We start from the raw sequence: 17663 nt of genomic DNA on the forward strand, positions 1-17663 counted from the left end.
CCAGACTCTTGGGACAAATTTCAATAGACAAGCCTTTAGGTGGAATTGAGTAACTAATAACAGAAACTTGCCTGTGGTCTTACATTCACTGGCTCTTAGTAAGAGGAAGTGAGCAGTGGATTGCGCATGCATGTGTGTGTGCGATTAGCTTCACTGAAATGATACTTTGATAAGCTGTTTGAAAAGCAAAATGCTATCAGCAGCTACCAGGTGCCGGTGTGTCTCACTGACCAGTCTAATCTTGGTTTTGCAGCAAACCAGCAACTGTTTCCAGAAAACTGGCCAAGACTGTGAATGTCCAAACAACTGTGGCGATCATGGAGATCGAATGCAAATTTGAAGAAAAAAGAAAACAAAGCACACACACACAAATAAGATATAAAGTAAAACTTTATCATGACATACAAGTTTAAAGCCCTGAGAACCATATCTTTATATTACTAATGTGAACAAAACTGAATGTGTGAAAACCACTTTGGAAAAGTGCTCCTCTTAAATACAATCAGCACAAACCAGTTTTTACAAGCATTCATGTGTTTTGTCCTATTTTTGTTTGTTTTAATCAAAGAGAAAACTATAATATCAGTAATATCATTATTATCATGTCCATAATAATAACAACAGTACAAAAATATGCACAAACCCCACAGATGAATTAATATACGGAGCATTGTACAAGCCAAAAACAACAACATAAAATTGATAAATGAGGTATTCAATAACCACTTGCATATGCGCCTGTTTTTACACAGATCAGGTTAGTTTTTAAACAATTTAAAACTGAATTAACTCCAAAATCATCCGAGAGACAAAGGTTCTGCAGACTTCCAACTTCACAGCTTCCTGAGTGATGAGACCTTGCCTGCAGTTACTGAAGACAAAAATCCAAAATGCAACACCAAAACCAAAGTCAGTCTAAAGTAGCATTCAGCGAAGTCACTACAGCATCTGTCTGTACGCATCCCTCAGTGTAGCTTCAACATCGAATGCAACAGTGACCGCAGCCCAATGCCCTGAGGTATTGTGGTGTGACGAGGTAGGGGGGTCTAAAACACACACACACACAGATGCATGCACACTTGCAGGCACCATACATCGTATATACATACAATCACACAGCAAGTGGGGTGGCGGGAGAAGTGACCAGACGGTTGCTGGTTTGAACCCGAGGCTGACTGGGAGAATCGGGGTGGGGAAATGAATAAACAACCCTCAACACTCTCCCCACCCTCAGGTGCCTCCAATTGCACCAGTGTGGATGTGTTGAACTGTGTGAATGTGAAGCAGGTTGGGGCTGAAAAAGAGGATATATGCTCCGTCAACTTTCCCCTGGATAAATAAAGGTTTTAAAAAAAAAAACCCAAAAGTCATCAACAGTCACTCACATGAGTTTGAGCTGTAAACTGCATTAGCATGGGCTCCAACCCAAGCGCCTCTTCGCCATGGTGTAGTAGGCCTGGTAGTGGCGCCACCTGCAGTATTCTTCATGGTATTGCAGGTTCCAAGCGAAAAGGAGATGAGCACCACACCCACATGTACATAGAACTTGCTCACACACACACACACACACACACACAGTCATACAAAGGCAGTAAGGCTACACTATCAAACAGTCATTGCCTAGACTGAGCAGATGAAACAGAAAGCTTGGTTTTTAGAAATGAGAAAGTGTTTTAGTAACACAGCCTAAGTGATCAAGCTAACTCATTACTACAAAAAAGGTCCGCCAGAAAAAAAAAAAAAAACAACACACAAATAAATAGCAAACCTTGGTTGTTAATGCAACAGCATGAATGACAACTGGTGTCTAATGTCTGATTGAACTGTAAAAACAAAAACAAAAAAACGATATTGGAAACTGTGTTTACTCTCCAAAGGATTAAGCTTGAAGAGGAAAAAAGACATTCTCCCCAGCCAGTTGAGTCCTGAAACGTGCACTGGCTGGATCTCACCAGCGCTGGATTTTAAGGCAGCAACTACATTTTTCACCTTTAGAAAATATGGTTAAGTGTCATAGAGGGTTCTGAGGGTTCACCAAAGGACTAACAGCACTGTCTCTCAAGTCCTCAAACCCTGAACTGTGATTTGCACTGCAAAAGGTCCGCAAAACCTGACACGTAACACAGTCTAAACACAGTCTAATAAAAGCAACAAGGCTGCCCACCTCAGATCCACACTGGGCTTCAAAGGTTTCTAAACAGTTAAAATGCCTCACATTCAACACGGATAAAGCTAGAAAATCCATTTCATCTCATGTGTTATTTCAAAATGCTAAAAATCTACTTTAAGGGGGGAGAAAATACTGTAACAGTGGTCTGAGGGAGAGAAATCCAGTTTGCAAATACCTGTATCTGGATCGTCAAGAAGTGGGTCTTTTAGTAAAGGGACCAGACTTGTGGCTCACTGTCTACAGTCCCACTGGCTGAGGAGGCCTGTATCTACAGCGGGTGTTGGGTTAAAAAACAGACTAAGCCAGGCCCAAGACCCCATTATAAGTGAAACACATTTAAATTAATGAGCTAGCTCAGGAGAGCCATAGACTCTGGGCTACCGCTCTTTATAAAGGGACTACTGCAAAAATGTCCATCTGTACAAGCCATTTAATCTAGTATTGAGTCCTAAATTATTTTTCTAGAAACAAACAAAATGAATCTGTCAATGGGGTGAGCTAAACTGACTTCTTTCCATTGCAACTCAAGTTTTCTTGAATCAAGTCACATCATCTTGAAACAGGTCACTGATCCGCCTCATTTCAGATATTGCCACTTGCTTCTTGAAACAGCTTTGAAAACAAGTTAAATGATCTCACTCTGCCAGCAGATACTTTTACTTGCTTCAAGAAAAAGACTTTGATACTCAAAATCAGATTCAATGACTTGATGAGAAGCAACATTTCCGTGCAGTGCAAAAGGGACTTCAAACTGCCTTGCTGTATTCTACAGCCACCTAGTGCGCCACATGCTGGCGTGGCTTCACCACAGCAGGTGTGGGCAGGATTGTACAAGGATCATGCTAGAGGAGTGACTGAGCTAGTCTTTGGTATCTAGCTGTGCAATAACCAGAGGCTAACGTGGACCAGAAGATTCGGGTGTTAAAACACTGGCCACATGATTGTACACATGCAGAGCATATCGCCGCTGTCGAGGAAAAAGACACTGCAATGTTGGAATTTTGCTTTTTTTCATTGTCAAATTTAAGGTTTACATGGTCTTTCATGTGTTGAGCAAGTTTTGCGACCATCAGGCCCTTAATTCCTGCCTGAAAAACCTTTTGCAGATGTACCACTCTCCTCCGACAACAGCGGTATTCACAACAATGTCTCAAAACTTGAGGAGCAAAAAAAAAAAAAAAAAGAAAGAAACAGGAAAACAGAAGCAAGCATAAAACAAACAAGTTCTACAAGTAAAAACAGGAGAGAGAGAAAGCAAACCCATCCCAGTTCAGCTTGGTACGTGTCCCCGAAACCACCAGCAGTCTGTCAGTACGTTCATATCAGTTCAGTTCAGATTTCCATCACGGGTCGGAGGGGGGATCAAACCACCAGGTTTCAAGTCTTGTTGGCTTCGCAGCAATATGAGGTATGTAGTGTTGCTCTCCTTTTCAGAGAGTCTGATGAGGTATTCTTGGAACAACAGTCGTGTAGACTTGTGCATTCTTCAGGTATGAATCCTTTTTTTTTTTTTCCTTTAAAAATCAACAATGCGAGTCTGTGGAGATGTCACAGTGCTTCCTGAGAGAGACGCCCTCCAGAGCGGAGAGGCCAAGATGAGGTCTGAGAAGGTCTGAGAGGGTACGCGTCGTCACCCGACAGATCAGCTCTGCCAGCGTGGTCGAGGATACAGCCGCCGGATCGTCATTTTACTCCTGGACAGTCGAAGGAGGGATACACAAACTCAAACCTGATTCTGTAGCAGGGACTAAAACCTCAATACTACCTCTCTGTTAAATAGACAGGCGTTGGGTGGTGAACTGAGTTCAGGGTTTGCTAGTCCTACCACTGGAGGATCAGAGGTGCTGTTCCCTCCATCTTTGTGTGCTACCTGTTCAAAGACAGCTTGTGCAGATCCACAAGGGGCCGCTATTTGGTAGTGACTTTCAGATGGAGCAAGGATGTGTTTTTTTCAGGTTTTCTGTACACAAAAATCTCACGCATTCTTACTGGGAGATCCGTAATGGGAGGTTTGTATACATACTTGCGCCTCGTTCACAACTGAATCTGTTATTCTACGCACATCATCTTCAATTCAGAAGAATTGGCCGTGGCCCCTTGACTCAAATTCTTCTTTGAGTGGGACGGCTATTTATACTGCACGATATTGTACTGCAAGATATTTTATTGTATTAAAAGTAATAAATCTAGAACCGCTCACAAATCCAGCCAAGACTACACCTTCTGGTTAAGTTAACAGAGTCGTGACGGACTAGAGACAACGCAAAAGTGTTTTTCCCCCCCCCAACGAATCCGTCACTCCGCTGCCAACAGAACCGTTGTCCACAAGGGGGCGTTGTGATATTATTCCATCAAAATTGTCTCCCATAGGAATGGATGAACTTCTAGTGTACCGTAACGCAGCCTAATATTCAGTTGTGAACGACGCGTCAAGCTTCCAGCCGGTCTATTGTACTGTGAATAATTCCCAACTGAGGTCGGGGTTGTGTAATGAGGTATTTAATGTGCCGATCTACAGCATCTGATCAATAACCACTTTGAACGTCTCGCGCCGCAGCTCAGAAAGAGGCTACAGCGCGTCATGGAAACCTGAGCGGTCGGCGCTGTAGGCGAGTTACTGTGAGGAGGGGCGTACTGTACATGAGGTTCCACTGGTGAGAATTACCTGACTTCCCCTGATTGCAACAAGGTCAAAAAGAATACAAAAATAAAGTTGATTCAGGTTAAATATACTACAGCTCCTGAGGTAAGGACACCACTGCAGGTTACTTGATTTGAGGTATGTAAAAAGAGAAAAACTAAAAAAAAAAAATCATTCTAAAAACACAAAATCAAAAAGACAACAAAATGGCAACAAACAAACAAAATGTCCTAAAATAAAACTTTTCAAGTTCAGTTGTGACTATACCTGTCAGTGGGTTTTGGCTGAGCTGATTGTGTTTAGCATGTATGTTGCGATTAACATGTGTCATTTGTGTGTGTGTGTGCGTACGCGTAGAGCGAGTGTGTGTCTGTATGTGTGTGTGCGTGTTTGTAGCATGGCGTGTGTGTGTGTTTGTGTGTTGAGTAAAATGCATAGCTGTGCGTGTGGGCACATGTCATATAATATTCTCGGGCTTTGTGTTCATGATTGGACAGCCAAGGGGTTGACAGGGTCGATGAGGTATTTGTTGTGCAACAGTTTGTTATTCTTATCCGTTTCTCAATGTACTGTATATTCATGCTGGGCCTCCGGGTGGAGGGGAGGCCTGGGGAGCAGGTACGAAGGGGCGGCCCGAGTTAGGGTGACCCGCCGGCGGCTGGCTCGGCCGAGCCGGGCCCCTTGGAGGAGGAGGAGGAGGAGGAGGGGCTGAGGGTCTGGACCTGGGGTGCGGAGAAGCCAAAGCTAGTGCTGGTTCCAGCAGGGGGCGCTGAGGCAGTGGCAGCCGACACAGCGGGCCCCGGGGCCCCTCCGGACTTCTGGGCAAACAAGGTTCCTGCAGGAGATGGCAGACAGACAGCACTACATTAGCATCATCATAGTGCCCATTAGGTTGATGATAAACTCTATTTGTATAGTACTGAGTATCTGTAATTTTCATGGGTGAAGTAATTCCATTTACTCCTGTTACTGTAGTAGCTTTTTTGTGTACTTGTATTTCATTTAAGTCTTTAAAAAATTTAACTTTTAGTATTATACTTAGCTACATTTTAAACCACTTCCACAGAAACTGTACAGCACAGAAACTGGACAATCATAAATTGGCCAATTGTGGAGCATTTGGCAGTGAGCGATGAGTCAGCGAGAGAAGAGAGAAGAGTAATCTGGCTTTACGTTGTGCACTTCACTTTGTAATTTCCAATTCTTCCAATTCAAATAGAACTGAACTCTCTTCTTATCCTCTTAGAATTGCATGGAAAAGATCACATGTAGCAATGTTCTTTTTTCTTAGGTAACTCAGTAACTTTTACTCTACAGTACATTTTAAATGAGCTTTTAACTGGTTTACTTCTACTTCAGTAAAATTTCAGCAAAGTACTGTTACCTAGTACTCTTTCGACCCTAGTAATTTTTTTAATTTAACTAAGCAAATTACTGATTTTGTTTTTGATGAGGAAATCCACCTTGCTTCATTGAAATGGGTCTGACCCCCCCACTATAAATGATCCCAAAGCATTCTGCGTTCTTGCAGCCGTCCAACTGCAGCCTGGTCCTGACACATCGATGGCATTTTGGAGTCAAGAGCCTGTAGTCAGCTGGATTACTTCATTGATACAATGAAACATAAAACCCCAAACAGAATCAAATCTATACATATATATATCCTAACCCAATTTTAAAAGAGACTAATTGACACTTTCACCTGATAGATTTACATCAGTGTGTGTTGGTTCTGGCCACTACTGTGTCATCCCCACTCCCTTGACTTGGATTCAGAGACAAACACCTCCACCCTTATACACACCTGAGTAGATTGTGCCGTTGACCTCCACTGACACGGTGATGCTGGCATTTCCGTTGGTTGAGATGCTCAGAGACATGTCCTGCTGCTTCTCATCTGGAGAGACACAGAGGAGGAACTGTGAGCTACATGCAATATGACTATATAAGTTACAGCTTCCCGGTTCCCACCATGTTATTTTCTGTTGTCATATATGTATATTCTGTTATTCAATGCAGTTGTATCTTTGCTATCTTGATTCTTTTGTTTGTGTATTTTAGATTTTTATAAACTTGCTTTTTGTAACAATTCTTAGATTCTTAACTCTTGCTCTTTATTTATTATTGTCCCATTAACTTGATTTCTGGTAAAATGGACGGAAAACTTAATCTGTGTGTTAATAAACATGTTTTTGGATGGATTTACATACATGAAAAGGAATTTTACACAAACTGGCAATAGCAAATATGACATGAAAAAAAAGGAGTACTGGTTGTAGAAGAAGAACACACTCAGCCTGCCATTTCTCAAATCAGGTACCACAGTGTTTTTCCAGTACCGGTTTCCTTTGCAATGCTTACAAATATTATTGCAGGTTTCTCTTCCAGTATCACAGCAACGTAGGAACATTTCCTAATCACAGACAGTCAAAATCAGGAAACACAATCTCACTTCCCTTTTCAGCCATCAGGCCATAAAAGGTCAAAATGGCTTTCACATCCTGCGTTCGTGGTAACGGGGAACAGAATATCTATTTGACGTAGTATTTAGCAATTCAAACAGTATTTATTATGACCATTCAACATTTTCAATGACGTGGGATGTTACAATAGACTGTGATAATATTTTGTGCATTTTAGATGCATTTAAATGTCAGGTGTAAATGTAATCCAGCTATGTCGAATGTATACACACACATCTGGATACCAGAGGCATGTTGAAGCCAGGTGTAGCAACTGATTATGTAATAAACTGCTGGATAATGCAACAATTTGAAAATGTAATAAACCTGTTTATGTGATAATTTATGAGGTAATAACATAATGTAATATGTAATGTAATAACATCTTCAGATCTTCAAATAAAGTTATACCCCACTGTAATAACAGTATGTAACAATGTTAATGTAACAATGTATTCCGTTATCAGGAAAAAAATATTACAATATCAATCTAAAATTGTTCATATTTGGCTATCTATTACATGAACAGGTTTATTACATTTTTGACTCGGTTACAGGGATGTTTTATTACATTTTGACAAACCATAACATTATCTCACAGTTTTTACATTTTCAAATTCAAATTATTAAGTATTGAAAAATCGAAAAGCTGAATGGAAACGTCAAATTGCAAGGTGGGAAAGTTTTTTTCAATAAAGAAATGATGTGAAATACATTTGTGGTATAAATAATGACATAGGTTTGGCATGATCAGCCCTATAAATGATTCAGTCTCATAGCACAACATTTGAAAAGTGGCTTTGGATATTGTGAAACACTGTTGGTAAAACCACCACAGCCTCCCAGTTGTATGACCATAAGTTGACACAAGTTATAAGTTGGTAGATTTGATGGAAACACACCTAATTTGCTTATTTATTTTTTGTTGTTCAAGGTTTGCTTAACATTTGCTTGGCATCTGTATGGAAACCTATCTTGAGTGGTGTGTGTGTGGCACCGCTGACCTCTGGTGGTGATGGAGGGGGCCCCCAGGCGCAGGTTCATGGGCACTTGGGAAGCCATGGCCAGCAGGTTGTGTTGGAAGGCCTGCTGCATCAGGCGCTGCTGCTCCTCCGCCAGGCGGGCCATCTTCCTCTCCGGTCCTTCCCCTCCGCCGGTCTCCAGCTTTTCCCTCAGCTGCTCCAGAGTGGCGGCTCGTGCCAGGCCGGCCACCTGCTGCTGGCCCAGGGCCAACGCCATGGAGGGCCTCGCCGCCAGCATGGAGGTGGTCAGGTCATCTGGAGGAGGGAGACGCAGGGTTAGTTATACTGCTTCTAATGGAGTAACTGGTAAATATGGAATGAAACATCCATCTAAGTGGGTTGAAAATGTAGTAAAACTATAGATGGGTATGGAACAATGTTAATGTAACATGGTATTACATTATCTGGAAAACATTATTACAATTATCAGTCTAAAATTGTTCTGACATTATCTGACAATTTATTATGTGGACAGGTTTTATGACATTTTTGACTCATTTAGATGGAAGATAAGATGGAGGTAAAGACGGAGGGAGAGAGGAGGGGAGAAAGAGAAAACTGACATGATTTACATAACAAAATGAGAGTCTGTAGGTTTTAGTTAAATGTAAGACTTAAAGACCTTTTCATGTCAGTTATAGTAAAAATTGTTGTTCCTAATTGAAAAATGAGAAAACATCTCCTGGAAAATCAGTTTGAATGAACTGGTAGATTTTTGCACAACAAAAGTAACTCGTCAAGAAAACAAATTTTTGAAGACTTCTGAAACTATGTTAAGACTCCAAGGCTATATGTATCTGTAATTATGACCTTTTAAGGCCTTGAATTTAGATCAGCGGTTCTCAAAAACATTTTCCTGTCATGGACCCCCAAATATACAAGCACTGGGACCTCCATTTGATAAGATTTGGTCCCAGGGACAATATAGGAACGTTATTGTTGTTGTGTGAATTGTAAAACAGTCTACACTGTACGTGGGGAAGTAACAGTGGTGAGAGTGAAACTTTACAACTTTACTGTACAATCTCTAATTGGGATAATTTCTAGTAAATTAAATTCTAGTGAAATTAGACTGTTGTTTTTTTTGCTGAGCTACCCCTGGAAATCCCCTCACTGACCCCTGCTGGTTCCCAGACACCCACTTTGAGAACCACTGATTTACATAACTTTGGAGGAACAGAACAGAGCTGATTTCAAACGTGCAAAGCAGCTCCACGTGAAAAGCGACCGGGACAGCCGAGCCATGTGGCGTCCTACGTGACCTCATCACGCGAATGACGGTGAAAAAAAGAAAAACGGCGCGCTTCAGAAGTCAAAACGCGGCTACGGTCGGGGTCAACAGCCGAGCCGCATTCCAGCCAGAGTCAAGGCGACATCAGATAAGAGAGCCGGGTAATGACAGTTATCAACGGGGATCCCATTGATGTGGACTGAAGGTTTGAAGCTTTAAAGCGCGCTGGTCATAAAGTGTCCCCCCACCGTGGGAACCGTGTTATTAATCAGTAGTAAAAGGTGAGGGCACTCAGCAGCCTGGGGCCACGTCGGTTCAAACATGGACTCCCAAACACCTGGATAGACTACACACACACACACACACACACAGTCATATAAACACACATGCACACACACAGGTGGAGGGATAGAGCGCAGGCAAGGAAGGTGACCGCTTGAGGGATCGTAATGCAGACGTATTAACACACTCTCACACTAACATGCATGTGCACACATGCACACATTAATGCACACACACACACTATCAGACAAATACACATACTCTCTCTCATACAAATATACATGTATGCATGCACACACACACACACTTGACAAGGTACAGAATATTACAATATTTAGTGTACATTGGCCTATTATCTGGGCCTGTAAATCATTTCAATGGCTTTAGTAGCATGAGCAACACTGAAAATAATAATAATTTAATAAACCATTAAAACAATCTGATTTTCAGCTTACTGCTGCAGTAGGTGAGATGTCCCTCCATGTATTTTTTCAAATATAACTAGATGTAATTTCTCGAAATTGCGACAGAGGGCACTAGTTCTCCATTAATGTTTTGAAAATGTTTAATGAAAGCAGCGCTCCTTCCTGCAACAGGAGCGCAACTGTAACCGGAATACTCCAGTCCAATCCAACCAGGTGTGGAGAAGCTGCAGTCTTTGAAATAGTTTTATTTAACCTTCATTCATCCAGAAGAGGTTTTCTGAGCATACATACTCTTTTTTTCCAGCACCGGCCTTGTTCACATTCATACAGTTACACACATTTACATCTGGAAGCTGCTTATTTACTTGCAGGGAGGGATGTAGTGGACAGTAAACCCAATTAAACTCAGTTTGCTGAGATTACAAATGTTTTTTACGCTGACAAAACGTTGCTATAAAAATCAGAGTATATATCATAGTAAGTAGTATCGAACTGATCTAAGTTATATGAGGTTGGCGTCTTTTAAAGGAAAAAAGCACAGGTCACCTCCGCATTTTAATCCCGCCTCTGTGGCCCTATTCACCAGCATAGCCGTCGGGTGCCTACCTTTCTTGAGGGAGGGTGAGCCCTGCAGGCCGTTGAGGACCCCCGAGGTCCCGGCCCCCAGAGCCGACAGGTGCATTTTGGGAGGGGAGAGGATGTGGGGGGCTGTGCTGGGCGAGGGGGAGAAGCGGAAGAGGCTGCTGCTGTAGCTCGGACGGCGGCCCTCACGCCGGTTGCTGTCGATGGCCGCCTGAAGCTCGCCCGGGGAGCTCAGGCCTTTCCTCTCACACTCGTACGGATACAGGTACTTCATGTATCTAAAGAGGGAAACACACACACACACACACATCAGTACATCAGATCACCACAGGAACAATGAGCCTCTAAGATATTAGCAGGTGAATCCAGCTGAGCCCATTTAATCCAGTTCAGTCATGAAGGGGAGAGATTTTGCAATGATTGCACAAAATATTAGCCCAACCCACTCTATCCATGCATGAACTACACTGATCCGGTGAATGCATGTGATCCTTAACTATCACCTATTACAATACACTTCACACATGAATGGGGAAATGAAGGGGAAGAGACGAGTTAAAGAAGGATTCTTATTCGGGTTAGACAGTTTGTAAGTCTTTGTTGTCGAAGTAAATAAAGGCCCTGATCATTACTGGAATAACCATCTCTTGTTGTAGATGTCAACTACCTGTGTTAACATGAGATACAGATTGGAAACTGATCGGAAGTTATCACCCACCTTTGTATGGGTTTCAGTTGAGTGTTTTAATGCCACATGGTCTAAATACTGTTTCAGAGGCAATGACAATGGTCAAATTTAAAGAATACGAAATTGAATATTAGCACACAATATCGGCAGCTTCAATCCAACAATATCGGTATCAGCCTTCAGAAACTCATTCCAGTCTAAAGATGAATTTTTACTGAGATGTAGATTGTGCACACGGTGTTCTGTCGCCGTACGCACACAGGGGTGACGTCGCCGCGGCTCTACAAGTATGCGCAGTCACAGCTCTGGAATGTTTTCCATCCCATAAAAACATATTATGAATGCGGAGTGCATAATGGAGGAGAGCAGCCCCGAGGATCAATAAGGAGCTAAGAGCAGCGTCCATTAGACAGAGTCGGCGGAGCGATGCTGCACAACGGCCAGCCGACATTAAAAATACATAAAGGTTCATTAAGGCACTCCGCTGGTGGACGGGGTAGAGAGGTGTTACACATCTACAGGGGGAGAGGGGCAGTCCAGGCTCGGTGAGCAGCTGTCAGTCAAAGCCCACCTTAGTCATTGTGAACTCTGACCCAAATGGCGTCAATAAATCTATGGGAATCAATGGGCTCTATGTGTGATGTAATGGATGGAGGGAGTGAATGTGAGCAGGGAAGGCGGCCTGGTGGGGGAAACAAACTCACACATGTGTAAACACACAGGCACGAGCTCATATTGACATACACACTCATACCAGCACACGCATACACAAACCTACTCATTCTCATAACACACACACACACACACTCTCAGACCAATACAGCCTGAGGGTTGTGCTTGTTACCAGCTGGGACACACACACACACACACACACACACACTTATGATGCTTTTTTTGTTTCAGATAACCAGACAGCCGATAGTTATAGTGCAGAGACTGAACTGAATTTTACTGGTTGTTTGGCCCTTTATTTTAACAGGCCTGCAGAAGCCTCTAACTAGTAACACAGACACATGCAGACTTACTGTGTGCGCAGGGTGAAAGCTGCACTGGTGATGGAGGTGGGCAGGTTGAGTCCCTTGGTGATTTCTCTCCAGATCTTCTTGTTAATGACCTCCACCAGGCCTCCCTTCTCCGTCACCAGCTTGTAGAGCATGTACAGATCCAGCACCTGCTTGGCCATGATGGGGATGCGATTGACTGGGGTTCCTATGGAGGACAGAGACGCAAGAGTTACATCAAAATACAGACTCGATGCCGAATGCTACCTCCGAATCCGAATCGCTTTATTTGTCTAGTACAGTAAATGCACAGGAATTAAAATGAAGAAATATATGCCATTTGGTGGATGATTTTATCCAAAGTGCCTTTTTGTATTACAAGTGCATACATTTTTAACATGGATGGCCCCAGTGAGAATGGAACCGCTAACCCTGGCAGTGTCAGTGCCTTGCTCTACCTTTCTCTTGGGTGCATTTGTGCACCCGAGACACGAACAATAACACAGAAAGCACATTCAAAGATGGTGGAAATGACAATGTTGGATGAAGCCTACAATCGAAATGTGTTTTCGTTCACCCGTCAATCAATGCTGTAGAATCTAGGATCATTTTGTGACCTCTGAATACTGATGTAAACGCCTCGAGGACATTGGTAGAGCAGGTTGTGTGGCCTGTAGCCTGCTCGGCCTGTTCAATTTGACTTGAAAACATATTAGCCCAGTTAAGGCAAACTGGCTTGACCTGGAAAAAGGGATTCGCAAACAACACAAAGCGAAGCGGCTCTAGGGTTTTGATACAGATGCATTAATCTTGTCAACAGCTTATCTGCAGTAAAGCGTGCAGGGAGCGTGTGGGGAGGAGGCGGGGGGAGGGAGGAGGAGGAGGAGGGGCGGCTGGTTGAATGCAACAGAATCAAAAAGTGCAATGTGCAACAGTGTGAGCATGGTATGGCGCTGGACGAGGGGGGGTCAGAGGGGGGATTGTGACGACCTGCTAATCCATGGGCAGTAGGAGGGAGGGGGGCTCCTGGATAGGCCAGTATAATGAAGCTCATTTAGGGGATTGTACTGAGTAAATCCACACCCCTTGGCTGTTAGCACTGCCGGGCCCAGCTCAGGGGAGTCGTCCAGATTTGCGCTCGCAGTTAATGCCAGCCAATCCTTCAGCCCTTCCACAGGCTGCTCTTAACCCCGAACTGGACCCATTAATGTCTTTGTAAAATAGCAATGTGATCAGGCCATGGAGATTAGCCCCGATTCAATTTCTTAAGTTAGCAACATGTCTTTAAGCCGTGTGCTGGGGGCTGGGACGAGCACATGGACCACACAAGTGTGGCGAACAGGAAGGCGTGGCAATATTGTCAGGGCACTGGGTCTCTGACCTTTGCACTCCTTAATATTGGTTGCAATGTCAGTGATGTAGGAACTGAAGCTTTTTCTACTGTTGCGCTCACTGGAAGTCGCTCTGTAAATTGCTTTCAGCTAAATGCCTAAAATGTGAAAATATACAAATTTCAGTACAGGCAGAGCTGGGACCTGGGCTGGGGTGAGGTGGGAGTGAGGAGAGGCTCATAATGTCATGATGAATAAGGCCATCTGTGAGGATAGCGAGGGAGTATCAGGCCTCACTTGGAGCAGTGGTTCCTAACCTGGGTGTTGGGAGCTTCTGGGACGCTGCGAAAATCCTTTTGTGGGGGTCACAAGATGGTTTATGGAATATGAAAATGTCTCTAAAATAAAACAATAGTTTGTTTGTATCTTTGTGATTTATACAATTTCTGTGAAATAATGAAGATTTGTGGCCTCTGGGCTTCTTCCAATAATTAGTCAAGTAAAATGGCCTGAAAAGGGAGAATAACAATCATCGTTTGGTGTCAAAGTTCACCATTCTGCATGTTCACATCTGCAACAAGAGGATGTGAGTAGGGCTTTCAGGGACTGCGGGTTGAAAAGGATGAGAACCACTGATTTAGGAGGTCTATAAATTTAAGCATAGGCCAGCAAATTGCCAGAGGTAGTCAGGATAACACAACAAAGCAGAAAATAAAGGTGGGAATGCAGGATGTGAATGCCTCAGTGGAGATGAATGGGTGACATGTCCAAAAAACAAACAATAAAAAAAAAACCCTGAAACACTGAACATGGAATCCCTGAAGACAGACATGTACTTTAACTGCTCAAAATGAGCTTGTCCACAGCATATGTGGTTAACCCCGTTCAAGCCGCAGAGAAAGCTTTTCCAGGAAAACAGCTATCTTATCTCCAGAGCCAATTACCAGTCCACAAAACAAAGGGGCATTGTGCCAAGATGCCAGCTTCTTTTACAGCTCACCTGGATTAACTATATAGAGGAGAGGAGGCAGGGTGTTAGATTTGGAATGGAGCCAAGCTGATGTTACATCCATCATGCCAGCGAGAGAGGCAGGGCAGTACAGCCAGAGGGGTGGTAGCAGTGATTTAGTGTCTAATATCACTAAATTATAGAGGGTCCAATCTGTAAAAGTGTTTTCATTTAGTCAACAAAGGACTTGATTTACTTACTATCCTTTAAAAAGTACCATGATTGGTTTTATTTTTGCGCTATTAATAATTTTGTAACAGTAGGTGGTCGCATTTTTCAAAAGGTGTGTATCTCATTTTAGAATGAAAATCTCTCATTTGTTAAGATATGTATGTGATATATGTGTTGATACACCTTTCCGAACGCTGTTGTAACCAAATCAACAACAACTAGTGGTATAGAAGCCTTTGTATGAATCACTGCCAGTGATGTAGTGGCAAATAAAAAGGTGAATGAACTATGACCCCCAGTTTGTGCTCACCATGATGCAGCCATGAGTATTTAAAAAAAAACCCCTGTCCTCTTATAACATACATCAGTTTGATACTACTTACTATGACGTTTACTATGAATTTAGGTCATACAGATTTCTGTCAGCCTCTATTCTGTCAATAAACAGTGGGTAAACTGTGTAGGAGGGTTTACCCTCCACTACATCCCTGGGCAGCATTTCCAGAACAAGCACCAGGTCAAAGCACCAGGAATGCTTCGCTGCCAGCCCCTGGTCACAGTTATTTAATGCAGCGCTGGACATCAATCCTGCATCAAACAATTAGTACAACTGGAGGGGTCAGAGGTCAGCCAGGGGTTATTGATGTGTGAATTAAAGTGCAGGTCAGCAGGAAGCCATGTTTTCATACTGGCCCGGCCGTCCCCGTGAACAATGAGAGCACAACAAATGAGACACAATAGAACTGGCCCCGCAGTGACAGGCCAGCAGTTAGTTAGGCTTTAATTCACACCCGTGCGTTTATTCATCCCTCATATCAATGTGCACTGTCAAATCAAATCCAGTTTAACGTATTTACGAGGCACATTTTGCAAAGCAAGTTTGTCAAAGTGCTCTACGAGGCAAAAAAAGGACACAAGTAAAATAACACATACATAAAAACAAAAAAACACTATTTTCATATATGAGGCCAGTGTTTGGTGTGTGTGTGTGTGTGTGTGTATGGATGAGAGAGGAAGCCATATAGCTAACAATATATCTTAAGTGAGCCAGAGGTGGTTTTGAAACCTAAAACAGCATTAATTAGTCAACACATCAGCCAGGTTTCACATTTCAACATCGCCCGGCAACATGTGAAAACTCTGGGAAAGCACCTTTGATAATGCCGTAATTGACCAAAAATCACATTAGCAACACTTGGGCAGTTAGCCAGAGAGTTCCCCAATTTGCGAGAATCAACATGCCGCCGGCCTTTGGTGTCCAACATCTGCTCCGATTCCAACCCTGGAGACGTTTAGCTCTAACAGGCTTAATTAGACCAGTCCAAAACTTCTTTTGATCACAACAGCACAATTCTTCAGTCTCACAGTCCTTTATTGTGGAGTTTTATGACCGTTACTATTTCATCCTCTTTGCTTGCTTTTCCTAATTCTTCTTACTGCCTGCGCAATGAAGTGTACTGCAAAACTTTAAATTTAAAGCGGAAAATCCACTTCCAACAAATGAAATTTGATTTGGTACAGCGAAGACTCCCAGTTACTGCACACCAAATCTTTCCAGTTCATCACAGCAGCTAAACTCCTCAGTAATATAGAGTACTAGTACTAGTACTAGTAACGCAGGCTCGGCCATGATATCAGACCACATATTGAACACTGTGTGGCATTAGGTCAGTCAGGCCTCATGTAGGCCACTATTGGGTATTTCATCTCTCTGTAAAGCCATGATTTGTCCATGCAGCCGCGCTGAGCCAATCTGTAATTGGCTGCAGGCTTCACCTCCCATCATCCTTTGCCCCGGACTGATTTTCCCCCAGGGACAGGGCCATCAGGAGCCGAGTGATTAATGGCACTGGGGGTCAGAGGTCGCTCTGGTGGGAAGTGCTGTGGCTGAGGGCCCCTGAACCACTCCCTAAGTCCTTCCTCTGACTTCCACCAAGAACACAACAGCCACCCGGCCAGCCTTCAAACAACTGGGGATACACACACAGAGCGAGGGATACAGACAGAGACAGACAGACAGAGGAGAAAGAAAGACAGAGAATGACCGAGAGAGAAAGATCAAGAAATAGATGGACAGATAAATAAATAGACAGAGAAATACAAAAGGAAAGACAGAAATACAGTCTAGGGTTTGGACCCATATAGGTTTTTCAAGGCTGATACTGATACTTTTGGATAGAAGCTGCTGATAGCTGATATTCAATATCTTTAAATCTGACCGTTTTCATGCCAAACAATTCCAAAAAGATAAAATAATTCAGTGTTTTTATTCTTGTCAGGAATGTAAAAGCCTCTGAAACAGCATTTAGACCATGGGACCCTAAAACTCTCCACTGGAACCCAAACCCAAGATAATAAGAATAAAACATGTTCATGCATACTAAATGACACAATAAATATGCAATCAAACAAACTGCATCACATCCATTGGAGGCACACTGGTCTGACCCTAAACCAGACAGTGACAGACAGGCGCAGGCAAAAACTGGCCATCCGAATCAAACCCAGTGCTATGAAACCGGTGTCACCATGGCGGTCCTCCTCAGGTTGAATTAACCCGCCCCACCCCGCATTACAGTGTTCCATCTCAATCTGAGGAGGACCAGGTCATTTCATCTGACCCCTGACCTATTTTTAGCAGGAAACAG

General features: G+C 43.1%; 1 protein-coding gene across 1 annotated transcript in view; it reads right to left on the reverse strand.

The window, feature by feature from the left end:
• Positions 1-5007: 5007 nt before the first annotated feature.
• The window catches only part of LOC139910123 (AT-rich interactive domain-containing protein 3B), a 52480-nt gene continuing 39824 nt past the window's right edge, over positions 5008-17663 (reverse strand). Inside the window, 5 exon segments of the mRNA XM_071897335.2 lie at positions 5008-5646; positions 6616-6708; positions 8278-8586; positions 10840-11093; positions 12529-12712. Coding sequence (XP_071753436.1) covers positions 5450-5646; positions 6616-6708; positions 8278-8586; positions 10840-11093; positions 12529-12712 — 1037 coding nt within the window. The 3' untranslated portion in view covers positions 5008-5449.

This window comes from Centroberyx gerrardi, chromosome 1 (genome assembly GCF_048128805.1).
Source record: "Centroberyx gerrardi isolate f3 chromosome 1, fCenGer3.hap1.cur.20231027, whole genome shotgun sequence".
In the NCBI taxonomy this organism is placed as follows: domain Eukaryota; kingdom Metazoa; phylum Chordata; class Actinopteri; order Beryciformes; family Berycidae; genus Centroberyx; species Centroberyx gerrardi.